Source organism: Pleurodeles waltl, chromosome 8, assembly GCF_031143425.1.
Source record: "Pleurodeles waltl isolate 20211129_DDA chromosome 8, aPleWal1.hap1.20221129, whole genome shotgun sequence".
Lineage (NCBI taxonomy): Eukaryota > Metazoa > Chordata > Amphibia > Caudata > Salamandridae > Pleurodeles > Pleurodeles waltl.
In genome coordinates this window covers 1,132,054,178-1,132,081,169 of record NC_090447.1, presented here as the reverse complement: position 1 = coordinate 1,132,081,169, position 26,992 = coordinate 1,132,054,178, and the positions used below count along the sequence as shown (strand labels likewise).

Below are 26,992 nucleotides of genomic sequence, written 5' to 3'. Positions count from 1 at the left end.
CCCAAAATTGTTGGTTAGTAAAATTAAAAACGTATTAGGAGATAATTTGTGAGGGGGGCCGTGGGCCCCGAAATTTCGACTGCCTACGGGCCTCCACAGGGTTTAATCCAGCTCTGCATTATTATGGGTTATTATTACTCTACAATACCAGCGATCAACAACTTTAGTTATTCTATTGGTTTAAAAACAAAAAAATAATATCCCTTTCATGAATGGTATTTTGCCTACTTAATTAGTTTTTGTCAAGGTTCAGCCACATTGTTATTTTAACTACAGAAGAGTTTTTGTTGATGCTTATTTCTGTAAATTTTTCATCTTTCTGATGCAGCTAGGATCAAGAGCGCAATCAGATAGGATACGCACCTATAACTTCACACAGGACCGACTGACGGATCATAGAATTTCTTATGAAGTCCGTAATATCAAGGTACTTTAATTATTATAGCAATGTTGCTTTTCATTCTACCCTATGATGCTGCGATCAGGGTGTTGTGGAGGTAATGATATATGTTACTGTGTAAAAACATCAAAGTTGCACAGGTGTGAGCATGGTAACATTTACAGTAGTTGCTTTTTGAGGTGACTCTCGTAGATAGGCGTCCTGTGTGCAAAAGGAGTCCAGGTCATTGCAGCCCCACACAAGTTCACTGAGCATACCTGCTGGTGCTGTGTCAGGGCTTTGGGTTACTAGCAGTCCTGTGAAGTGTGTCTGGAACGCAGTAGTAATTCAAACCCAATTTCATTCTTTAAAATACAACATTCAAGCACTGCACTAAGAAAAGACACTACATGCATATAAAAGTGTTTTATTTAAACAATCTTATCCTGTCACTTAGTACCTGAGTAATAAATACACAGAATAGAATTAAAACAGGACTAAACCATCTTGCAAGCAGCAAGAATAAAATTAACTGTTCTAAAATAATTAGAATGTCCCTAGCAGCCTAACACTTTAAAAACTACTTCTAAGCGCTATCATAAAAGAACACGGAGTAGCCAACTTGCCTCTAGAGTTTCTTGGGGCTCAGCGTGCTGCATACATTTCACTGCCAGTCAGCTGGAAGCTCAGAGTGCTCCCTCGGAAGGAAAACACACAGTAGCTGGGCTTAGCTCCTCTCCTCTCTGTATTGACTCTCAGCATAAGAGTAAATGCTGCAGCCAGTCTTCTAGCAGGACCTCTCGTAATACACTGAAGCGAAGACCTCTCTAATTCAGTGGTCAATTCATGTGGTTTATATAGGGTTGTCCATTGACTTTCAGCATAGACTGGGGGACTTTCCATTTATCCAAGACATTCCCAGTATGAGCCAGCACGATGAAAATACATCAACTTGTATATGTTTATTTCACAGATCCACTGTCGGCCCTTGAAATGTAGATATCATGTAGCTTGTATGTTAGCAGAGCCATTGTTAAGATGATTTGACACTTTCCAGAGTTTTGTGAACGATAATGATATGCTGAATGTAGCCCAAAGGCAGACCAGCTAATGTAGTTTGCTCAAAATGGAGTCTCGCTTTGGGAGTCCACTAGTTGTACACCTGAGTCTAACATAACTAAAATCATGAAGACTGTGTCATTTTAGGGATTCTGGTTTGTGTAAATAAAATAAATAGAACTAATAAAAATAAAGTAAATCCATGCTCTTAGAATGGAAATGTCAAACTTCACATCTAAAATAAACTAATAAGTAAATAGCAGCATAAATATATATGTAAGCCATCATAAATTGATGCATGACACTTTGCATGAATACTTTTCTTTCGATCCTTGTGTGTGTCAAGCAGTAATATAAAACATTATATTTAATTAAAAAGTATTCTCATAGTGGTACATCAATTAGGAAGAGATATGGTTTGATAATTAAGGAGTCCAGCCATGACACTGAGATGCACTGAAGTGGAAAAAATGATACAGCGTGGAAAAAATGGAAATGGAAAAAAAAGAGGAAAAAATAGTCTGGTGGTAGTTCTGTTTTTTTATTCAAGGGGATTCATGACAGTCTTTTTCACTTGATACTTGATATCTATTTTCTCTATCAGTTTGTAGGACAAGCTGTTCTGGTTGTAGATCGATGATGTTTCCACAATAGTACGATCACAGGCAGCTTAGGAATGATTGATGGGATGAGTTGCCACTGTTGACATGGTGCGGCTGGTTGTGAGGTGGATGACCGAGATTACTAGAACAGATTTCATATAAACACTCAAAGATGGTGAGAGCGCCTTGATCGGTGGCTCAAATGACATCAGCAGTGCAAGGCAATCCTCAAGAAGCTTTTCAAATGATGAAGCCATTTCATCATCACAAGCACTTAGAAGCATGACGAGGTGTATTGCTCAACAATGTTTCTGGTGTGATTGCAGCAGTTGCACAAGCGTCATGTCCAGGAATACCACTGGATGCTGCTCCAGATGCAGTATGATTTCATTTGTTAAGTTCATGCAGCAAAAGACTAGTCTCAAATCTAGAGTATCCATTTTGCGAAAGGACAACGTCCAAATCTCATTCAGAAAGCCACTTATGTCCCAGATAATGTGCTAGGGATTCCCTGCTCTTTTGCTCAGCTGGATACAAGTACTCCATGTTGCTGAGGAATTTGAGACCCATGTTGAATCAGGAAGAACATGATAACACCATAGCAGATCATTAGAAGAATGGTGGGGAATCCTCCAAAATGACTTGAGAACAAGGGGTGAGAGAATAAAGGATTTATTCCAAATACATTTTTTAATTCACTCACCAGATCAGATTCAATATTCATAAAGAAAGTGCACAGTACCAGTTGTACTATCGATGTTGAAAATCGTTTGTACAATGTCTGCAAAATGAGTTGGATATTGTGCTTTTAACAGCCTCTGTATTTCGATAACAGTTCTGGCTGTTTGCAAGTTGTATATCTCAGCCACAGAGATCAAAGGTGTACCACCTTCTGTATTAAGACTGCAACAGATTTACCAATTTTGTCAGAATGAATGTCCGTTCTAGGGCAAGGGACCACTCTGATTACACGATGAGGTAGGGGATACAAGGGTATTCTACAGCACTGCATTGTTTTAGAAACTGTAAACACATAAGGTTGGCCTGGCTCCAACCTGCAGCAGCCAGTGAAAGTTAACCTTAAATATGAGCCATTATTTAAAAGTGTGTGGTGTATTAAGGTTTCATTTGGAGGCTACGGAAGACGACATGTCGGTCTTCTTGAAGTGCAGCTCCTCCCAGACGAGGGTTGGCTGGGTGCAACTGATCTTAAATCACACTACCTCACTGGCCAGCTGCAATGGTTATCTTATTGGCTGGCTGGGATCAACTTGCAAGAAATTGGCTATTCGCTGCATGCATTGGATTTTTGTACATTACAAAAATTGTTACTGCCTGGAGCTATGCGCCCTCCAGGGCTCTTCCTTTTACTAAACAACGTCCTCATGTATTGCAATATGGCACTTAGATACCCACACTCTGCCTCAGACTGTACCCCCTTTGCGAGGTCTGCGTAATACTGTGGCCATGCTTACATCTACTGGGCTCTTGCCCTGAGAAACAGCGGGGGTCGCCATGGTCGGAGACTTTAGTGATGAGACACTGTTGTCACACCAAGAATTCATACAAGATCATGAGCTCCCAGGGGCACTGTTTCTCATCCAAGCCAACATACTATGCTATGTCAGAACGCATTGGTCACTGACGAGCTCCAAACCTAAGGCACATGCACTAATCCAGGCTTTCTACGAAATGGGTACTGGTAGATACCTGGTTAATTGGTTATATAAAGGATTACATGCCCATTTACATACCTCATTACTTCCACTGAGAACACAATGGAGACAGACTTCTATATCATATTTAAAGAGTGGAGCTTTATCGCAGAATACCCCAGATTGATAACCTGAAAAAATGATTCAAATTCATACCGTTTTCACTACTACACAGACTCTATATAAACCATCCAAGCAACAGGAGGTATTTACCTCAGCTTCATCCTCCTGCCCTAGATGCTAGTCAGATGAAGAGGATTTATTGCACGTTATGTTCATGTCCTATGTTATTGCCATACTGGCGTGATATTAGAGACTCACTGGCATCACTCATGGATCCTCACACTGGCACAGTGCCAAACACTGCATACTGGGAATTTATCCTAGGTCCAGCACGGCGAAGGCTGAGATGTACTTCATTGATATGGCTCTCCTCCTAGCCAAGCGGCAAATCCCACGCCATTGGAAATCCCGGATAGTACCAACTCAGCAGGTTGGCGCAAGGAGATTTGGCACTGGGGCTTTGCAGAAAGCTACAAACTGCGCCGGAAGAGTTCAGTTGGTTGTGTAAATACCACATAGCCATGGAGTTGGAAGCACTATTGTAACAATTCAACCCATAGGCAGAGATAGTAGGTTGATTGTGCCATACTTAACTGTGTGTGCCTCCTGTTGCCGCAGCCTCTATTCCTTCCACTTGTTACTTGCTCATACTTTTGAATAATTGTCCTCTAAGAATCTGTATGTGATTACCTAGCTCTCACCAACTGTGCTTTGTGTTAGTTCTTTAATAGGCGTGGACCCATTGCAGTGGTTACAGTTGGGGGAAGGAGGAATTGTGGGGTGTTTAATAATTGTATAATTTTGTTTTGTTCCTTCCCTTTCTGTATTGTTCCGCTGGCTATATTATCATGATTGCTATTGTGGTAAGTTGCTTCATTGAAGGTGAACACTCCACCGACCTATATATTTATGTATATTGATTGATGCTGATATATTCTCCTGTATATATTGCCTGACATTGATCAATGAAAATATCCTTTATTTTGTTTGTTGTGCCAAAAAGCAATAAAATATGTTTAAAAACAAAATGTGTTGTGCACTGGGATGGCCGAAACAGGAGTTGCGATAAGACACAATTTAAACCAGACACCAAAGGGTTACACATCCCATGAAAAGAAATGGAATCACACAGTTATGACTGACCTAGAGAATCTCTGCAGCAGGAAACACCAGTAACCACAGGGTCATCTCCATTCATGCACATGTAGGTGAATGGAAATTTCTGCAAATGAAATAAATGTCAATTGTGCATTTTCCCCTACCATCCGAGTGATTTATATTTCTGGCAGTAATAAAAATGGAAAGTTGAATTTGGGAGGGAAATGACTCCATGTATCAACCATGTAACAGGTGGATTTTCACTAACAGAAAATTGGGTTTCCCCCATTTACTGTGTACTTAACAAAGTGTAGGTAGATTATTTCTCATCCAGTATCTTCCATGTTAATTTGTAGGGTTCAAAAATGGCTATCTCATTGAGGAGTTGCTAAAGTGCATAACCTGATTGTACAGTTTGTAAACCCAATGTCCTTAAAGCAAAGCTAATGCTGCGGACATGTTTTTTGATCATTATGCTCTTTTAGAGAGAGTGCACATGCCATTATTGGTAATCTTGAAAATTGCTTGCATATTTTATCTATCTGTCAAACTCTTTCAGCAGCTTCTCGCTCTGAATTTTTGTTGCATTCATTATATGTGGTATATACACCTGTTGCTATGTATCGTTTAGTTCCAGCAGGCCTGGTCCAAGGAGGAAGTTACTGCACATTTATTTAGGGACAAATGCTCCTTCAAAGCTGGAGAACTGGAATGTTCTAACCACCACAGGCACAGTTTACCCACGCGTAGTAATGACTACAAGTATGCATCTGTTATAACACGGTTCAGGGCTTTTTGACCAGGAGTGTTGGAAAGGAAACGGTGCATGCATGTATGTGAATCATAGGGCCATATGACTAAACTTTCAGGAGAGAATTGTGAAGAATTATAAGTTCCTTTTGGATCATGGCATTTATTTCAGAGTCTGAGCTGTTTATTTGCTGCCACCAACAATCAGTCTTTGATATAAACGGCATTTTAAGGTAATTCATAGTCCCTATAGCCTCTAAATCTAGACAGCTGGATTGTTTAATTCAGAAAAATAATTTATTTGAGTATAATGCATGCTTAGAATAGGGCTTCTTTACTTTGCACATGCCAACATCTGTTTCCCCACATACTTTTCAATATTTTTCCTTTACTTTTTTGTGGACATTGTGAAAAATAAAAAGCTGAGGGATGTGATCTGCCCTCACCCTGTAAATAGGGGAATTTCTTTAGGGCATTTGGGTGACTATTAGGGGGCAGATTCTTGAATTGCTCCCACTGTGTGTAATTATATATTTCTCTGGGATAGCTAGCTTGATGAACATAATAGTGTGCATAATGATGAAAACAATACATTTGTTTCTAATGAAATGCCTTCAAATAAGAATCCTCGTTACAACAGTTGTATACATCTGTAAATTAGATATCATGCATTTCACAGTCTCAGTATCCCAGTCATCTGAAATAGAAACAGGAATAAAAACGTCCTTCATTGAAACTCTCAAAACATATGGCAATTGGCATGTTTCAATGGGTCCCATGACCTGATACTGGAATCCTTTCCAAAAATATGCCCTCGGGCACAGGATGTGCTGTAAAGCTTGCAGTGTGGAGATCTCATCAAGCTCTGTGGAAAGAAATATGCAGTTGTAGTTCTTGAACCACAGACTGTAGTAATTGCAGCATCAGATTCTTCCATGGAATCCATTGTTTGATGTAATCCTGGAGACACAGTAGGCATGAGTATCCCCGGCTAGGTATTCAAGCTGTACTCTTCATGGGAAATTGAACTCAGAGTAGGGAGAGGATAGGGAGGATCTACTCTGAATCTTTCTTGATGTCCAGGAGGATCTGCTGTACAGGATCAACCAACTAGCTTTTAACCACTTTTTAATTTGGTCAATGGACACCTCTTTGTTTTTATTTGAACAAGACAATGGAGGCACAATTACAGTTGGTTTGCCTTTTACTCCAAGAACTGGAACAGGTGGTCCATAGAATGGCCCAGAAGCACATTTAATGTAAATCTTTTCATGAACTATGTCACCTACTTGGGAGGCTTCAGGATGCTTCAAACTAAATAGCCTGTCTCTAACCCCTTGAGCGCTTTGTAAGAAATTTATACTTTGGTCCAGGTCAAATGTGTTTCCTCCACCACCTTCCCAGGACTATCTAGGTCAGGTACACACACAAAGAGTTCGACGAGTACTTCGTATGGAGTATGGCCACCCAGTACTCTTCAAGGCAAGGTATTTAATGCTGTCTGAACTCCATACATTTGATGCTAATAACTAAGATCTGAATTGAGCACCCTAGTGGTCGGGGGTCGGGCTTGGTTACACACACCTTGTTCTCGCTGTATTGAACCATTTCTCTCAGATTGAAACAGGCTGCTGAATTGCAGACACGCTCCCAGAGCAAACTTAGCATCGCTGTAAGCCTTTGATGCAAATGCAAGGCTATTGTCTGATTGAAATGTATAGACTCCTCATATGACTTTAAGACAATGCAAGTCCTTCAAGCACCTGCATTTCGCTGTTGTCAAATCCAAATATTAAGAACATGAATCCATTGCCATCAATATGTACTTATATCAGTTAACAGAACCTATCTGCCAGACATGGTCCAAATATAAATCCTCAACAGTAGATTTGAGACTGTGAGAAGAGTGTGCTTAGGTTGCCTAACACTAGAAGGTGTTGGTTTTATCCCCTTTGAGCTGCTGTATGGGAGCGCTGTGAGAGGACTTCTGAATTTGGTAAAGGAAGGCTGGGAGAAAGCTCCCAGTAGGCCTCCCGAGGAAGTATTTAGCTACGTGCTGGCCTTTAGGAACCAGACTGCCTACTTCAGGAAACTCACTCAGGCAAACCTAGAAGCCAGCCAGGAGGGCATGACACGTAGGTATGACCAGAATGCCACTCTGGTTGAGTTTCAGCCTGGCCAGAAAGTGTGGGTCATGGCCCCAATGGAGCGTCGTGCTCTCCTGGACACATGGACTGGGCTTTTTGAGGTGGTAGAGTGCAAGAATAATGTCACCTATCCCAGGAACCCTTTGAGGGTCCTACATGTGAACCTCCTCAAACCACATTTTGAGACATCTGAACTGACCATGCCCTTGGCAACAGGTGATGGGTTGGAGGAGGAGAGTGGGTCTGTGAAGGGTGTGAACCTCTCCCCCACACTGACTCTGGAACAGCAGAGGGATTGACACCAGTTGCTGGGACAGTTTGCCTCTCTGTTTTCCTTGACCCCCATGGGTCACTCATTTGTGTACACATTATGTGGGCACTGGGGACAGTCCACCTGTGAAGCATAAGAGCCACAGGGTGACTGACAATGTTAGAGCTACTATAAAAAATGAGGTTTTCAAGATGCTAGCATTAGGGGCGATAGAGTTCTCCAGCAGTCCTTGGTCCAGCCCAGTGGTTTTGGTTCCAAAGGCTACTGCCTAGGTGCCAATCCTGAACTTCGGTTCTGCATGGACTACTGTGGACTCAATGCCATCACTGAGACTAATGCACACCCCATCCCCCGAGCTGATGAGCTCATAGATCATCTGGGAGCTGCCAAGTTCCTCAGCACGTTTGACTTAACTTCTGGGTACTGGCAGATTACCTTGACCGATGGGGCGAAAGCCAAAGAGAGGTAAGCATTTTCAACACCAGAGGAGCACTACCAGTTCAGGGTCATGTCCTTTGGGTTGAAAAATGCCCCTGCCACCTTTCAAAGGTTGGGTAACCAGGTCTTGGCTGGACTGGAGGATTTAATCGCTGCCTACCTGGATGACACTGCAATGTTCAGCTCCAGCTGGAAGGAACACCTGCAGCACCTCTGTGAAGTTTTGAAGGCCCTGCAGAAGGGAGGCCTCACTATTAAGGTTAGTAAGTGCCAAATAGGGCAGGAATCGTGGTCTACCTGGGACACCAGGTGGGGAGTGGCCAGGTGGCCCCCCACAACCCAGAATTGATGTCATTCTGGCTTGGTACCCCCCAAGACCCAGACAGAGGTGAGAGCCTTCTTAGGTCTCACGGGTTACTACAGGAGGTTTGTCAAGGGGTATGGTACCATTGTTGCATAGTTGACAGAGATGATTTCCAGGAAGCAGCCCAAGAAAGTGATCTGGACTGAGGCTTTTCAGACCGCTTTTGATGCTCTGAAGGCAGCCATGTGCACATCAAGTTTGCTGAAGGCACCTGACTTCTCCAAGGAATTTGATGTGCAGACTGACGCTTCAGAGTATGGTGTGGGGACAGTTGTAGCATAGCTAAACGAAGAGGGTTTAGACCAGCCTGTAACCTTCATTAGTAGGAGGTTACAACCCATAGAACAGAAGTGGAGCGCAATTGAGAGAGAAGCTTTTTGCTGTGGTCTGGGCACTGAAGAAGTTGACGCCATACTTGTTTGGGAGTCACATCTGGGTTCAGAAAGACCACAGACCCCTTAGATGGTTAATGCAAATGAGGGGTGAGAACCCAAAACTGTTGAGGTGGTCCATCTCCCTACAGGGAATGAGGTTGGGTAGTTCTACCCACTTTCAGCTGGAGGGGGGACACATGTTAGGCCTGGCATCCTTGGCGTGGTTTCCCCTGTCTTTTTGCCTCTGCTTCCTTTGGTTTTGGCTGTGTGCTAGACTTTGTTTTTGCTAGTTTTTGGTACTCTGGGCGCTTTACCACTGCTGACCAGTGCTAAAGTGCAAGTGTTCCCTGTATAAATTGTGATTATGGTTGGTTATCCTTGATTGGCATATTTGATTTACTAGTAAGTCCCTAGTAAAATGCACTATAGGTGCCCAGGGCCTGTAAATCAAATGCTACTAGTGGGCGTGCAGCAGTGATTGTGCCACCCACATGAATAGCCCTGTAAAGGTAAACATATCTCAGTCATACCATTGCAGTGTCTGTGTGTGCAGTTTTGTACTGTCAATTCGACCTGCCAATTGTACCAACTTGCCAGGCCCAAACCTTCTTTTTTACTACATGTACGTCACCCCTAAAGTAGGCCCTAGGTAGCCCCATGGGCAGGTTACAGTGCATTAAAACGGTAGGACATGTACTAGTGTGTTTTACATGTCCTGATAGTGAAATACTGCCACATCCGTTTTTCACTATTGCAAGGCCTATCTCCCCCATGGGTTAACATGGGGACTGCCTTTAAATACCTTTTAAGAGCAGTTTCCTATTGGGAGCAGATAGAGATATGGAGTTTGGGGTCTATGAACTCACATTTAAAAAAATACATCTTTTGGTAAAGTTGGTCTTTAGATTGTCAGCTTGAAAATACAATTTTTAGAAAGTGGGCATTTTCTTGCTTAACCTGGGCATCTTCCTGCCTGTGAAATCCACGTCTGGGTCAGACTGACAGTTGGGCTGTTTGTGAATTCCCTCTAGACAGCGACACAAAGGGAGCTGAGGTATGTCCTGCATATCCTGGTGAGTCTTCCTGAGCTAGAGGGGGAGGGAGGAGCTAGCACCTGCACCTGAAAGGGCTGTACCTGTCCTCACACAATGCCGTCTCCAACCCCCTGGTGTGTGCCTGGGGCCAGGCCTGGGCAAGGCAGGATCTTGTGAACAACAGAGACTTCCCTTTGAAGTTTGCCTACTTCAAAGGCATAAATGAATAGTGGACCCAAAACCCCAGACTTTTAGAATATTTCTGGACCAAGAGGAACCTCTGCCAAGTAGAAGAGCTAGAGGAGGGGGGGAGTACTGCCCCTTTGCTGTGTGTGCTTTGCCCGTATGGCCTGCAGTTGCTGCTTCTGCCGTAAAGAGGACAAAGACAGGACTTTGCTGTGTACCCTGCTTGTGAAGATTCTCTGAGAGCTTGGACTGAGCTTGCCTCCTGTTAAGGAGTCGCAGGGACATCAAAGACCTCATCTGTCAGCATCTGGGCTCTCTTGGCGAACCCTCCTGACTTGCCAAGTGTTGCCAGATCCAGTCCCTGCGCTCCTGGAAGGAGAAGCTGGCAGAACCAGAGAGAAAATTAATGCACGAAGCCGAGCGGCAGAAAAATCGATGCAGCGCCTGCACCACGGCTGAAAAAATGTATGCCACACTAGTGAAATTGACGCATCGCCAGCTCAGCGTGGATTCATCGCTGCTGTGCATCCAGAATTTCCACGCATCTTTCCTGGGCGTCAAAATCTTCAACATCACCACACGGACCCGAGGCTGCAAGTCCGTAAACTGATGCATTGCTTACCCAGCGGAGGAAGAATTGACGCACAGGATCACTGGCGAGTAAGGAATCGACGCATCGCTTGCTTTTCTGACGCATGCTCGACTGTGCGGCCTCATTTTTCACGCATACCAGGTACTTTGTGCTAAAACAACGCATCCATTGATCTCTATGGCTCAAGACTCTTCTTACTTTAAAAATGTATATCTTTGCTTTTGTGTGTTGGAAGTTTGTCGTTTTGGCCTTGTTTGATTTAGATAAATATTGGCTATTTTACTAAATTGGTGTGGTGTTTTCACTGTGTTACTGTGTGTGTTGGTACAAATACTTTACATATTGCCTCTGAGATAAGCCTGACTGCTTGTGCAAAGCTACCAAGGGGGTGAGCAGGGGTTATCTGAGCTGTGTATCTCCCTTACACTGACTATGGTGAGGGTCCCTACTTGGACAGGGTGTAAACTGACTGCCAGTCTCCCCATTTCTAAGACTATTAATATTTATTTATGAAAGCTTACCAAGTTGATGGTGGAGACTGCTTCATTTTAACTTCTAGGGTTAGGTTACAAAAGCTGTGCCCCTGTGCTACAGAGGAGTGAATGTCGCTTTGCACAGACTTTGCTGTTTACATGATACTGACTAGAGCAGACATATTTTCCCTTAATACCTATTAAGTAGGTGATTTTTTTTTACCAGATTAAAAAGTGAAAAGGGCAGGTTTGCCTAAAATCATTTTGCATAATCAATAAAGTTTGTAATAATGAAGAAGAACTAGGACTTACGACAACCTGTTATAAAGAATGAAGCAACAGAAATGCTTTGACAGAAAACAAAACAAATTCACACATCCAAAATTGAAGCCCCCCCACCCCTTTCACCATGGCAGTTTTCTCACATTTTTTCTTTTTTTTCTACTGCCCCTCACTGCCAGGGTATACCTGGTGGTGAGAGACAGTAAAGAAAAAAAAGAAAAGAAAAAGCCATCTGACCTCACACAGTCGGATGGCTTTCTGTACTGAGAGTTTTTGTGGAGAGGATACTTTTTCTCCATTGCGACACAGTACATGCTCCCCTCAAACAAACTCAAAATCAACCCCTTTATTGGTTGTTTCAGTTGTGATAGTTGTTATAGGAACTTTGTGTTTTATTATTCAGCCCTGGAATGAAAAGTAATAACAAGAAAAAGGTGCTACAAGTCAAGTGGCCAACCTCAGGAGAAGAGTCAAGAGAAAGGAGCACATCAAGAGAGGGAGTGGGCTTGTAATGAGGAGTAGCAGACAGATACTTTTTCTCATCTCCCCTTGGAGCTTGATAGCCTCCACATTTATGTTGCATTTTAGTCACAGGAAAACCACATATAGGCCTTCATAACCCTGGCAGTCGGTGACCGCCAGGGCTATTGTGGCAGCAGTAGTACCACCAACAGGCTGGCGGTACTGCACACCACACTGTGGCGGTTCCGCCGCGGTAACACCGCCGGGACCAGCGGTATACCACCATGGCAGTCCCGACAGTCGTAATCCGCCAGGGCAGCGCTGCATGCAGCGCTGCATGCAGCGCTGCCCTGGGGATTTTGACTCCCCTTACCGCCAGCCTGTCCATGGCCATGGAAAAGCTGGCGGTAAGGGGACTCCTGGTGCACTTGGCATGGGCAGTGCAGGGGCCCCCAGGCACATCCCCATCGCGCATTTCACTGCCCGAATTGTGGGGAGTGAAATGCGCGACGGGTGCTACTGCACCCACTGCACATCAGCATTGCCGCCGGCTCTCCTACGAGCCGGCAGCAATGTTGATGTGACTTTTCCACTGGGCCAGCGGACGGTAACACTGTTACCGTCCGCTGGCCCAGCGGAAAAGTCGAAATAGGGAGCCAGTAATACCGCCAGCACTGGTGGTATTCTGGCGCCCGCAGCCTCAGCGGTCTTCTGTGAAGACTGCCAAGGTTGTAATGAGGCCCATAATGTGCATTAGTTCAGGGAGATGAATTGACCAGATGGGCCATCACTACACTTAAAGTGGATGATTGTCAATTTACGCTGGTTGGAATTTCTGAACCTAATGATGATACAGCCACTTTTCGTGAGATAGAGATGTCATTTTTTTATTAGTAATAGGGGCTTTAAAACAGAACATTTGTCAGAATTGATAGATCCTCATACAGTAGAGTATCACCTAGATCAAAACTACCAGAAGCAATAGGAAAGCTACTGCACAACATGAATTTAATAGACTCATAGTGATGTAATATCCCAAGCTAGCCCGGCTACACTTTTTTTTAATATAAAAAATCTCCAGAAAGGACTAGTTTCCGATATCCAGCAAACTACATCAAGCCTCATGCCAGGTACAGAACACCCCTTTCAGACATGGGCCCGAGCACATGCTGCCAAAAGACTCAATTTCACTCTTGAGACCAATAACGTTTAAACAGATCTGGGCTTGTTTGTGTTCACGTTCACAGGGTGTTTAGCCTTACTGCTGGATATGGAGCTTCCCTTTTGAGGCAGAGCCGATACTTATTTGAATATGGTTGTGCACCCTTTGTTTTTTCTCAGATTGCTTCTGTCTTCCTGAAACTAGAGACTACAGTACTGTCCTTCACAAGAAATAAGCTTCGAAGGTAAGATGAACAATATATGGCAATGGACTCTTTGCCGTCTTCTGGGCAAAGCGTAAGAAAGTGGGTTTCTGGCTGACTGGGGTGTGAGCCCTGGTCAGGCAGCAACCATAATCCTTGTCAGGGTAAGGCACAAGCAAACCCCATATTAACCTGTGCTCAACCCCCTGTTCACTTAGCACAGAACTTAGCTTGGACGCAATGTGTAAAGTACTTGTCCAACACTTTAAACTATAAAACTGTGAAAATACCACACAATAAGATCCCACACTGGGTTAGAAAAGTAGAGCTTATTTTAGTAAATAAAACAAGACCAAAACAACAAAATCTAAGCAGTAGAACCAGAGTTATTCATTTTTAAAGACTAAAATGGAAAATAGCACCTAAAAGCATAAAGTGCCAACCGTGGTTATTTGATCATGCTGGACTGGGTCAATGTCAAAAGTTCTGGCTGACCGCAATGGAGCGCAGGTCGGATTCAGTCCTAGATTAGTCCCACTGAAGGTTTACCTTCTCATGTTTTGTGTTGAGTCCCGTTCACATTGGAGAAGTTGCGGGAGCAAGAAGTGCGCCCCAGGCAGTGGTTAGCGTGGCACAAAGAGCATGCTGGATGTCACAGACGGGTGGGCCGATGTTTAGGGTTGGCAGTCACCTGTGGGTTGTCGATGCTGATGTGCGGAGAGACGGGCTGGCGGCAGCTTGTGCTGATTTTCAGTGCGAGTGCCACGATCTGTGCAAACTGGCGACTTCAATTGCAAAGCGACCAAAAGCTTGATTTAAGCTTAAATGGAGATGAGCCTGTTTGTGTGTGTTTTTTCTTTAGCCTGCAAGCACAAGAAACCAGAATAATTTAGTGTCTGGTGTAAAGCTTTCAATCATTACCTAAATGGATGACAAAATTGTTGTCTATTTTCTCATTGAGTGCCCTCCCAAAGACATTCAGCCAGCCTGGCCACAGTCGAGTCAGATAGAGCGAAGCCGTCTTATGTGTTTTACCATTTCATTAGCAAGAGAAGCAAAGCAGACTACTAAAGAGGCCATTATCAGAAGCTGAAGGGGGTGTAGACGAAAGGGGGTATGTCTCTGTAGCTCCAGACATGGAGATCGATGTAGTCTTTAACGTTTTGAAAGTAGCTGCACAAGGGTTAAGACACCTTCTTCCCTTCTACTTTTTATGACCTGTAACTTGTCACCCAGTTTCTCTACAGCAGCTGCTCAAAATAGAGAACCACATGCAATTTGGATCCTGGATAGGGTATGCCAGAGAGCTACAAGCCAGAGATCATATTCCCACTTCTCAGAAAAAGCAGACTGAAGGCATAGACAATTTGTTACCTCAAACTCGTCAATCGTATTGTCTACAAATTGACTTTCCTCCACTTACTAATAAAGAGAGTTCTCAAAGGCAAGCTCTATATGATTTTTTACTATCTGTAAAAAGTAACACATCCGTAACAAGGTCTGTGCACAAGTCTAAGTTGCATTTATTAATCACATAAACTATTGTTGCATCAGTAAAGTTTCTGAATTATGTGATTGTAACCCACAAAAATTACATGTATGTTGTGTGGGCAACTCAATGGAAGTGTGCACAAATAAATAATATTTAATTATGACAAAGGCAATGACAATCCATTGCCCGCTAGTGTTTGTTTCATTGTTTTTTTTTTTTTTTATTTCAGTGGGATTTTTTCGTGTATTCCCAATTTCTGATTAGTTTTTACTTCTTGATATATTTGCATGCTAAACAAATTCTTGGAAACAATGCTTTTTCAGTGTTTACAAAATATATTCTGTGAAAACATTTTTATTGGCGCAGGACACTCGCTAGCATTAGGTGTTCCTGCTGCTCTACATAAGGAACAATAGCACTCCGCCCCTTCAGTTAATGATGATTTTTTGTCTGTTTTGTTTCTTTTATATATAATTACTATGGAGAACTTAGCACAGGAGAATAGCCTTCACAAGAAGTCACTTGGCATTCCCAGAAGTATACCTAGACATGTGCACCAAGCATACATCTGGGAATGTTTGTGAATAGAACAAAAGTTTTCAAAGTACATTCAGACTGAGATGAAAATCTCTGCCGGATTTCACCACTTTTTTTGTGAATAGGTCCCGTAGAGTGTCATGTGATACACAGATGGGGCACTTCTCTGCTTTCAGGCAGATTCACTGGAGAACTATAGAAGTAGCTCCAATGGACTCCTTTCTAGTTTCCACCTACATATATCTGGCACACATCACACTGTGCAAAGGTAATGAAAAGGCTATTCACAATCAAAGTCTCATCATTGGGGGGTCTTGAAAAAAGGCAAGGGTGGGGGGGGATCTTTAAAGGGTAAGATCTTCTTTAGTGTTGATAAAGCATCCAAGGATCCTGGGTTGGCAGATTACTTTTACAGTCTCTGTATAACGTTGACTTCAGATGCTGGATAATTATACCATAAAATAGAACTGTGATTTAGGACGTACTTCCTTCTCTTGCCAACTTCTTCCATCTGAATTACACACTACACAATTAGTCCCTGGTTCTGAGATGCCTTGAGGGAGCTGGTAATGCCCTATACATGTATCTTCTCACTCCCAAATTAGTAATTCTCCCCACAGTTGGATATTCATTTTTCAGAGTTAATTTAATCTTTCAGTGGTTACCTTGCTTGAAATTGAGTAGACGTATTCTTTTATAGTATGTCACATAAGAAAATTTGTTAAATTTATTTTACATTTTCCCCAGTAGCACTGTAGCAGAGTGGTAGTTAACAATGAGCTTAAGGTCGTGTCTAGGAATGCAGGAGGAATAAATAATAGCAGAGAGAAACTTGACTTTCTGAATACACTAACAGCAGATGTGATTTGCTTCCAGGAGACAAGGTGCGACAGAGAGCTTTTGTGTGAAGATTTTTACATTTTGGATTGTAATGCTAGGCCATCTATGAGAGGCCATGCAAATGGGTGGAGTGGCATGCTTGTTATCTGATAGGCTTAAATGGAAGTATTAATGTTATAGCGATCCTAGCAACTTGTTTATGGTCATTACTCAGTGCATGGCAGGAGGGGATTTGAGTGTCCCCCTCCTTTTATTGGTAAATGCCTACATACCTCCCCATGCTTCCTTTGATGGTCTTCTGCACTGCGTAGGGTTTCTCTTTTATTAATAAATCTCTTGATAGTCAGCAGGCTTCCCACGTTTTACTGGTAGGGGATTTCAATTCTAAAGTTTCCAACTATGCCTTGCACCAATTACATGAGACTGAAAAAGAGGAAGCATTGCAAATTCCCCCAAGCATTTTTCCACCAAAGATAAGAACCGATAAGAGAGTGAAGCTCCTACTCATAGTTAATGGGAGACTTCCCTTGGATTCCCCAGCGATGTATACGCACAAATCCTCAAGGGGAGAGGCAATCATAGATTGTGTGGTGGTAGGTTGCTCCTCATTCTTTTTGTTGGGTGATATCAAGGTCATTGATACTCCACTCAGCGATCCTAGTATGTTGATTCCACCTCCCCGGATTTGAATACGTCACTCATTAGTTCATGGAGGTTAGATGGGTCTTTATCCAAATTTTATAAAAAGTCAGGTAGGACACAGTGGGACCATACAATGATTACAGGCTTGAAATGTAAACTGGAAGCTACACTTGAAAACCTCAAAGCCTGGATGGGAGATAAATTGAAAGTTTTTTGTATATTTATGAAGCAGCTGCTAGTAAGGGTTAGCTGAAAATCCCCTAAGATTCAGCTAAAGGCGATTCCTCATCCACTCCTGCTCTTAAATAGGGAAATAAATGCTTTAATTAGGAAACAATACATGGTATATCCCACTGAAAGGAATACCAGGCTGTCACTTTTGAAAAGGAGAAGGAGGTGCCTGAAGGCCCACTCAAAAAGAGAAGCATGTGACAAGCTTTGGATTGACCTAAGGGAAGCTGTAGTTAAGGACCAGACAAGGTGTTTTTGGTCGCTTGTCTCAGAAGGATGTAGGTCAAGAGTCAGATCCTTCCCCTCGGCTATTAATGAGACTAGTTGGATCGATTTTATTTCTAATCTTTATGCCTCTAATTAGGTGAAGGTTGAACAACCTATGGTAGAAGGGGGCCCATACCCTTCTGATTTTCCATCTGATAAAGAGATTGAACTAGCCATTCCAGGGATGCGTTCCTCAGCTGCGGTCAGACCAGATGAAATACCAATTTTGGTAATAAAATAAGATGCTTCTACTTGGAGTAAAACATAATTTGAGTTTTTTAAAAGTTGTTACGAAAAAAAAAAAAATCCCCTTCTTTGTTGGGAAGTATGATAGTCCCATTGTTTAAGAAAGGAGATTGAAAATCTCCAGGAAACTATTGCCAGATTGCGCTCCTAGGTGTGGTGGGTGAAGTTTTCGCAACATGTTTATTGACCCGGATAAATGAGTGGGCCGGAGAAAATAAAATCATACCTATGGAGCAATCTGGAATTAGGAGAAAGCATGGAACTATTGATAACACAGCTGCTCTACGAGTGATTAATGAAAAATATGTCCCAGTGAGAGGAGAAGTGACTTATGTGGCCTATATAGACTTCTCCACAGCATTTGATAAAGTGGATCGGGCCTTGCTGTGGAGAAAGCTTTCTAGATTGGCTGTGCCGGGCATCCTATTAAATCTAGTTATCTCTCTCCACTCTTCCACTTGGTGTAGAGTTTTATTAAGAGGTGATAGGGGCCTGTCTCAGAAGATACCTACACTGAACCGGCTAAAACAAGGGTGTCTCTTAGGCCAGCTTCTTTTCTCTTTATATATTTCAGACCTACCAAGTCATCTTTCCCAGAGCAAGGGTTTTGCACCGATAATTGGCGGAAAATATATAGTTTGCCTATTATATGCGGACGACATAATAATTGTGGATCTCACCCCAAAAACTGTCATGTTTAGGCATTGAAACTGTTGTAGATGCCTATTTTTTAAAGGTTAACATCTCTAAAAGTAAAATCATTTGCTTCCATAGGAAGAAGAAACTGAAATATAGCAATTTTCCATGGTACCTGGAAGCACAGAAGTTACACATTTTGAAATGGTATACCTTTCTGGGGAAGATAATGTGTGTAAAGCCAGGACTGGAGCAGATTGACGTGAACAAATGGGGCTTTTTGGGCTTGATAGAAGAACGAGCCCTTAGAAATATCGCTTCCATTAATTCTCCGAACCCAGTGGCGGCCTTAAGGTTGGAAATGGGCCTGAGGAGTGCATCTGTCCAGGGTCTGGCAGGGGTGGTACGCTGGGTTGCCTGTCTTGCGAGGAACAAAGAAGATTCATTAAGGTCCCTAATAAAAGAGAGAAATCTGGGCTGACAACAGGGGAAAGTTTATAATCTGCAGACATTTCTCTAATGCTGTAGACATGTAACAATTAGATCGTAACCTGGTGTTGGCTCTAACATTGTCACAATTAAAAGCCAGTCTAAAGCAGGCAACGTGGACCTTACGTTTTCACTTAGACAAGGAAGCATGCCTTAAGAAAAGGGGATTTCAGATTCTAATACATTCTATTTCAGTAAAAAAAAAGCGCAACCTTATATCGCATGGAAGTTGACGCATGGGATTAGATGCTTTTGGATTCTGTTGAGGCAGGGTTTGCTCCTGCTTAATGCCCTTCTGGCTAAATGGTATGGTATCTTAGCGGAATGTAACTTTTGTCAGAGCCCTTGATCGTGTTCTTTTTGTTTGCCCAACATTGTTGACATACGGTCGTAAATGGTTGAGACCCATATGCCTCCAGTTATCTCTCTGAGTTATTACAGTCACTGTACGCACCTCCTGATGAAATGTTTTGTTATAGAATTCGTAACCCTTTAAGTGCCTTTTAAACCTGTATTAATCGTATTGCATTTATAGCATTGTGACATTGTGTATATGTATCTTGACTATTTCTTTTTTATGTGGATCTTTTTTGGAGTACCGTAACATAAATAAAATAAACTTGAAACTTCTTCTTGCCAGGAGTTTCTCAGGGGTGAGAGGATTCTGGATGATCTAATCAGACGGTTGCTGCACTTTGCGGAACAGGAAACCCTCCTCGAGCACATGGAAAATACTATTACCTCTGGAAAAAAAGACAGCTGAAAGACTTACTGAGTGACAGAAAAGTGATCCTGCACTTGTTTTGAGAATTTCCACATTTTTGCGTTTGGTGGAAATACAAAGAGCTGAGAAGTCACACTATCTTCTGCTTAGACTTATAAAAATATTTCTCATCCTGAAGACATGGGACGTGTGTTGCAAAATCCAGTCAGCTGAAATCAGACAGGGAAATGCACTCCTGTCAAGGACTTGCAAGCAATGTGTTTTTTGTATTTCTCATTCTCCAGCAGGGTAGACTGTGGCACAACTAGGGTCCGGTGCCTGGTTTGGTATTCAGTGCCATGTGATGCCCCTGAATTAAACATTTGCTATATTTAGGTGTGGATGCAACCTTGACATTCCCGTGCTTACTGTTACTGGAAGTTGTAGACACTGAAAACAAAATCTCCTGAAATCTGCTAAATAGTTAATAAAACAAAACTAAAATGGTGGTTTACGGTGATGTGTAGACAAAAAGATTTTAAAGAAAGAAGACCTACGGCGCCACAAGTACTAAGGAAACATGCATTTAAAACCTTCTTCGGGGTACAGTTATTAAAGTCATTTATGAAATCTTAAACATTTAACATTTGTAACTAAATGCATCTTTAAAAAGAATGTTCTTTATTGAAATGTAATAAAGACCTTTGTACTATATAATCAAGTTTGCTGACTGCTCCAGTGTAAAGAAAGTCTGGATAGGCTACTTTGTAATTACAGTACTCTCCCTGCAGTTCAGAGCTTAAACAGTTAGGAGGTCCTGCACAGATTGTTTTCTACTTTACTTTGTGGGCCACATGGTGGATATTGAAAAAAAGTGATTAAGGACTCCCTCCCCGCCCTGCCCCTGACACCCACCCACCTCCACTTCAGTCTTTGAGGATCCAGCATGAACAACACAAGCTCATTCCTCATTCAATGTTAATCACAGTGAGACAACCGGAGATGCTTTATTGGTGGTAAGAGACAAGGGTAGGAAAAAAAGGAGATGTTGTTCCCAATTTAGAGTCTGTGGAGAGAGAATTGGGGTGGGCGTAGGAATTAACCTCGATGGACCCCAGCTTGCGGAGAGGTCAGTAAAGATGTGGTTTCACTAGAATGAAGGGCATAGAAGCCTTCCTGGATGGTGTTAAAGAGGGTGCTAGCAGACAGATATTCAGTAGGTAAGTTGAACACTGTGTTCCATTATGAAGAAATGGAAGTGAGGCACACAGCATAGTTACAGTGAGACAAAGGGTCAGTGGTGTTATTTCAGTAGAGGTAGTGCAACAAGATATTTGACACATAGTGGATTGGTTCCATTTAAGGTTGGTGACTGAGTAGAGATTAGGTAGAGAAGCTCCTCATGAATCAGCCACAATATCCTCCGTTGTGTGTACTGAGCAAAGGCAATGGCCTTTGTGAATACTTAATACCACGTACCTATAAAGTCCACTGCCCTGGCCCGCGTTCATGAACTGCATCTATTGGGTATGGGGAATAGCCTTCTCCCACGTCTGTGACCCGGTACAGTACTTGCAAGGCATGGTCAACGGTCATACCCTCTGTGAGGAAAGTGGTTTATAATAAAGGGTGGTTGTGTGACTTCACGTTGTGCTGGACCTGGCCCCCTGCTGCATGATCATCCCCAAAGTTTTTGCCTTCCTCCTCTTTTTTCTAACTTCACCTTTGTTGGCTTTAGGACTCTGGAAACTTTACCACTGCTAAAGTGCATGTGCTCTCTGCTTAAAACATGATAACATTGGTTTATCCACAATTGGCATATTTAATTTACTTATATGTGCCTAGTAAAGTGCACTACGTGTGCCCAGGGTTTGTAAATTAAATGCTACTAGTGGACCTACAGCACTGATTGTGCCACCCACTTCATTAGCCCTCTAAACAAGTTAGGCTTGCCATTGTAGAGCCTGTGTGCAGTTTTAAACCACCATGTCGGCCTGGCAAGTGAAGCCACTTGCCAGGCCCAAACCTTCCTTTTAAAGGCATATAAGTGACCCCTAAGGTTGGCCCTGGACCGCCTCAAAGGAAGGATGAAGTGTATTTAAAGAGTTGGACATCTACTTATAAGTTTTACATGTCCAGGTAGTGAAAAGCTCTTAAATTTGTTTTCTCTATAATAAAGATCTAACACCAGTGTATAAAGATAGGTAGTATGTTTATCATTAAATAGACACCTCAAAGACAAAAATCCACCAGAGGGTTCCGGAGATATGATTTTTAAAAGATTGTCACGTAGCACAATAAGTCACTGTAATCTAACGTGACTCACAGTTTTGGGTTATCCACAACAAGAAACTTGAAAGCAGCTAAAAAGGTACACTTGTAGTGACCAACTCCAGCAGGGAGCCGTTCACTGGGACCAATAAAGTTGAGTAGAACAGTTACCTCACAGTCAAAGCAATCTCCAGTCCAGATCGATGTTCTATGGGCAAACTACCATAGACGTTAATGGAGTGCTCCTGATTTAAGGGTATAGCATGCTGAAGATATTAAAGGATGCTGAGCCAATGATGTGGCTACCCTTCAGTCCCAAATACGGTGGGGCGCTTGGGCCACAGAGGTCGATGTCCCTCAAAGTTGGGAAGAAGTCCAGTCAAAACCCAGTTGCCATTGGTGTACTGGTCTCTTGTTACAGTGAAATCAGCGGTCCCCTTTAACTAGCAGTAACCTACTTGTGGATGACCAAACAACTCTCCCGGGTCCAACAGACTAGAGTGCAACTTTTGTGGGTCAGCTGCACTTGGGTAGTCGGTGGTAATCTGTGTTCTTGGCTACTAACTCGCCACGGAAGGGTTCTTCTGCTTTTATGACCTTGTGGTAAACAGGGGGAGAGGGGTCATCCAATCGACGCGTGGAGTCACCTATGGGACTCGGAGACCAATTTTCCTCAAGCAGGACACTAAGGCAGAGTCCTCTTTTTGCTAGCCCAAGGTGCAGCTGGTGAAGTCCAGTCTTTGGTGCAGCATATATTTTGTTGGGTGCAGGAAACAGCAGGGCAGTCCTTCTTTGTTCATCTCTCCAGTACAAATGTGATTTGAATCCTGGGTGCCTGGGGTGCCACTTTTATGCCTAGTTCTTAACCTCAACGAATGCAGCAGCAACTATCCAATGGGCTACCAGGCCCCCTCCCACCCAGTGATGACTTCCTTGAGGTGTGGTATCTAGCTATCCCAGAATGCATCATTCTACTCACTCCCAACATGGCAGAACCCTTCTCTTGGTGTGTGGACCTCCCTAGCCCATTTCAGAGGTGTGGCTACTTGGGGACTACACGCCCACAGACAAACCGGTTTCCAAAGGCTTCCCTCACTCTGTCCATGATGCCAGCCTGTCTGTTAAAACAAAGCAGCCCCTCGTGTGTCACTAACATTTGCCTTTCGATAGCATCTTTCCCTTTGAAGCACGCCTTTGGCTTCCCACCATGTTTGACCATCCTGCCAGGAAGAAGTCATACCTTTTCCAAGGCGGTCCTTTTGTGTTCCTTCCTGAGAGTCCTTCACACCTTCCCCAAGGAAGGGGAAGACTTTAATGAGGATAGCAGCGTGTGTTGAGCTGTAAACAGTCACTGGGAACTTTTAGGCAACAAAGTGGCAACTTTCTAAAGCTGCCATTTATGCAAATGTTAAATTAAATTTGATTTGAGCAACAAGTCTGGTTCATTGCAACAATTCTTTTGATACCTTGAAGTACCATATTTAGGAGCCCCAATCAGAAGTTAGCATTGCTGATTTGATGGTGTGTGACCCTGTATTCGCCAATAGGGATACTAGCCTTTCCACAGTAACAACCAAAATGTGGGTTCTTTTCTGTTAGGACATGTAAATACATATATTTTACTTTTTAATACAGAGGACCACACCTTAAGGCTCATTAGGCCTGCATTAAGGGTGACATACATCTTAAAAGTCTTGGTTATTGCCATTACTTTAAATGGCAAAGTTAAGTGAGCAGTTAAACAAATGCTCTGCCAGACAGCAATGGCAGGCTGAGAGGCATGTTTTGCTTTGTAAAAACATGTGGTGACACTACATGAGGTTCATTTTAACTTACAGGCCCTTGGTACCCTTGTTACCATTATACTAGTGACTTATGAGTGAGTTTCCTTTGGACCAATTGTGAGTGAGCCAATTAAACATACACATTTTAAAGGTCAGGGCACTGAGGCCTGTTTGGCAGGACTCAGTACCTCTTCAGTGCAGAAAAGACAGCAGCATTAGTCCAAAAGCTTGAGAGTGTTCATGTAAGAATAAGCATTTCCTTACACCCTTCACGTACTGAACATAGGAAGAACAGCATAAAGTGGCTGTGCACATATATATGACTGTCTCAAGTACTGTTCAATATAACCATGAAATCATTATCTTTTATCTTTTAAGGGTGGACGTCCTCACTTACCCAGAGGTGGCATACTTCATTATAAGCCCACTCCTCACACTAGTAGAAAGATAATACCATTGTGGGCAACAAACCTGTTAGACAGGGGAGCTCACAAAGATCGAAAAAGCAACCAACGTGTGGTTGTAGCGACCTACAGATTAAGTGGTGGGAAGAAATTAGTGTTCAGTGTAGAGGCAAAATAGCATTGAGCCTACCTTCTGGTCAGCTGATAAACTGTATTAGTGTCTCCACTGCCCTTGTTCTGAGGTCTACATATTTCAGTCCCATAAATGCTGTAAATAAATGCAGGGATTTCTTTCAGGACCAACCGCCTTTGAATGTGATGTTCATATAGGTAAAGTCCATGTGCTCTCTGCTTAAAACATGATAACATTGGTATATCTACAATTGGCATATTTGATTTACTTATAAGTACCTAGTAAAGTGCACTACATGTGCCCAGGGTTTGTATATTAAATGCTACTAGTGGGCCTACAGCACTGATTGGGCCACCCACTCCATTAGCCCTCTAAAATGACTCAGGCCTGCAATTGCAGAGCCTGTGTGCAGTTTTAAACCACCATATCGACCTGGCAAGTGAAGCCACTTGCCAGACCCAAACCTTCCTTTTTAAGAAATAAAAAAGTAATAATTAAAAAATCAATATGAAACTCAGGTGTCTATTACTGTAAAGCACTCTGTTTCCATCTTGAGTCTACCATCTTGGATTACACATATGCATATATGTAGGAACATGGGCCATAATATCATGATGGAACAGACAGGGTAAGTTTATAATGCCAATACAGTTTTTTAAAAACTTTATTTATCAAACAGCCAAAATGCAGTTCAGGACCATCTCATATTACAAGCATATATTTCCCATAGTACAGCTATCAAGCAAAGAGGCACTGTCTATCAACCTCATACACACAATTGTCAGCAGGGGTGTTTTCCCAGGTGTAGTGACATGACCTTAGGGCTTTATTTTTATTGCATCTGGGATGCAGGTTCACTGTGTCTTAGTGCAGTGTCCTCTGGGTCTGCTATTGCAGTTAACAAGTGTGCTCTTCGGGGGCCCCAAATATCCTTAGGGTGGGATGTTCGGGGTAGTAGATCGCTGTATATTTTCAGCGTGTGTGCAGCATTTATCTTGGTCTGTGATCCAGTCAGCTACTCTGAGGGTCTTACCTCTGCCCCAGTGTATGGCTACTGTGCTTGCCCATTAGTAGTGCTAGTACCACAAATGTATGCTCTGTTCTCTGAACTTTTTTTTAACATAGCCCAGTAGCGCTGTCTTAGGGTCTGCTGCCAATGTCAGTCCTGTTGTGTCATTAAGGGGCAGATGAATCAAAGGGTTTTACCCATTCTGTGTCAATGGGAAAATGTGTTTTTACATATGGCCCCAAGTGTCTGAAAGAGTTTTTCCCAGTAGTCCCTGATCAGCGAGCAACCCCAAGCTATGTGTAGAAAGTCTGCTTCAGGATTATGGGCCTTATTAAGAGTTTGGCGGTCCATGCACGGCCATGGTGGCGTTCTGATCACTATTGGCTTGACGGTCAGACCCCTGTATTGCGATGCTGGCGGTCCCATAGAGGAAAGACCCCTGCGGTCCTGCTGGCACCGGCAGGCAGCACAGACAGCTGCAGTGGCGAGGAAGCCAAACAGGCCGACGGAGCCAGTGTTTCTGCTGGACACATTATGATGTTGCCTAATGCCAATGTGATGGTGGCGTTTCAACCACCACGTCCCAGCAGGTGGAAACGGAGAGTGTAAAGGAAGCAACTCCCCTCCAGGCAGTTACACGTCCTGTGTCGCCATGAAGCCCATCATACACTTCCTGCTGCTGCTGCTCATCAGTGGAGCCCAAAATCCGTGCCGCTGTGGATGCAACCAACGGTAAGAACACACACCTACCTGTCATTAAGCTCAACAACAGATTGTCGCACTGTCATCCACATGATATGGGGCGGGTACGCTACGGGCACCAAGTACACTTGACATTGTGTCCACAATCAGAGTCATTCACAAAGAATGACGCATTCACAGCTATCAAGCACCCCCTTTGGACAGATCACTGACACTGCACAGCCACACTCCGCAAAAACACACGTCTGCTCATCTCAGGCACAGGGACAGTGAAGTGTACAGAACACTGTCACACACAACAGCAACATCATATCTACCACTTCAACAGACACCCTCACATTGCTCACATGTCTTGAATTTGTATGTTTGTATATATGTATGTGACATGGAACACAAATACTCTTTCCATGAAACATCCCTGTAATGGAACCACATATCACCCACATTGCAACACAATGGAAGGTCATTGGGATGTACAATAGTTTGTGAAATAAATATCCAAAGCTCACAATGCAAACAATACCTGGACAACAGGGATGGGGCATCAGGAGCACTCCTGGAAGGATGCTGCCCTGGGACACATTTCACTTTGCACATGCCCCTAAAACACCATTTGCACAGGAACTCGCCCTTCATGTATCTCGGGGACAAACTATTTGAGCCAAGTGGCATGCCGATGTGCAAATTGTGTAAGTGCACGTCAAGAAAGCACATACAACAGCAACAGAATGGACCATACATCTGGATGAAGTAGCTGCAAGGTACACACATCAAACTTAACACATGCTCATTGAAATGTAAAGGAAGCTAGCACAATTGAACACCCTCCATATGTGGACCAACAAAGGTTTAGCTCCCACACATGAGATGAATCCATATCAGGGGGAGAAGTCTAACACCATACATGCTGACATTGGCCCACACAAGATGAAATACTCACCATAGCAAACATA

The 26,992-nt window shown here is 43.0% G+C and overlaps 1 protein-coding gene across 5 annotated transcripts in view; it reads left to right on the top strand.

Moving 5' to 3' along the window:
* MTRF1 (mitochondrial translation release factor 1) overlaps positions 1-20,457 on the top strand; it is a 119,499-nt gene extending 99,042 nt beyond the window's left edge. For all 5 annotated transcript variants that reach the window (XM_069205344.1, XM_069205340.1, XM_069205342.1 and 2 more), the window contains 2 exons: positions 329-427; positions 19,674-20,457. In XM_069205344.1, coding sequence (XP_069061445.1) covers positions 329-427; positions 19,674-19,796 — 222 coding nt within the window. In that variant the 3' untranslated portion in view covers positions 19,797-20,457. The remainder of the gene's footprint in view (positions 1-328; positions 428-19,673) is intronic.
* Positions 20,458-26,992: the final 6,535 nt, after the last annotated feature.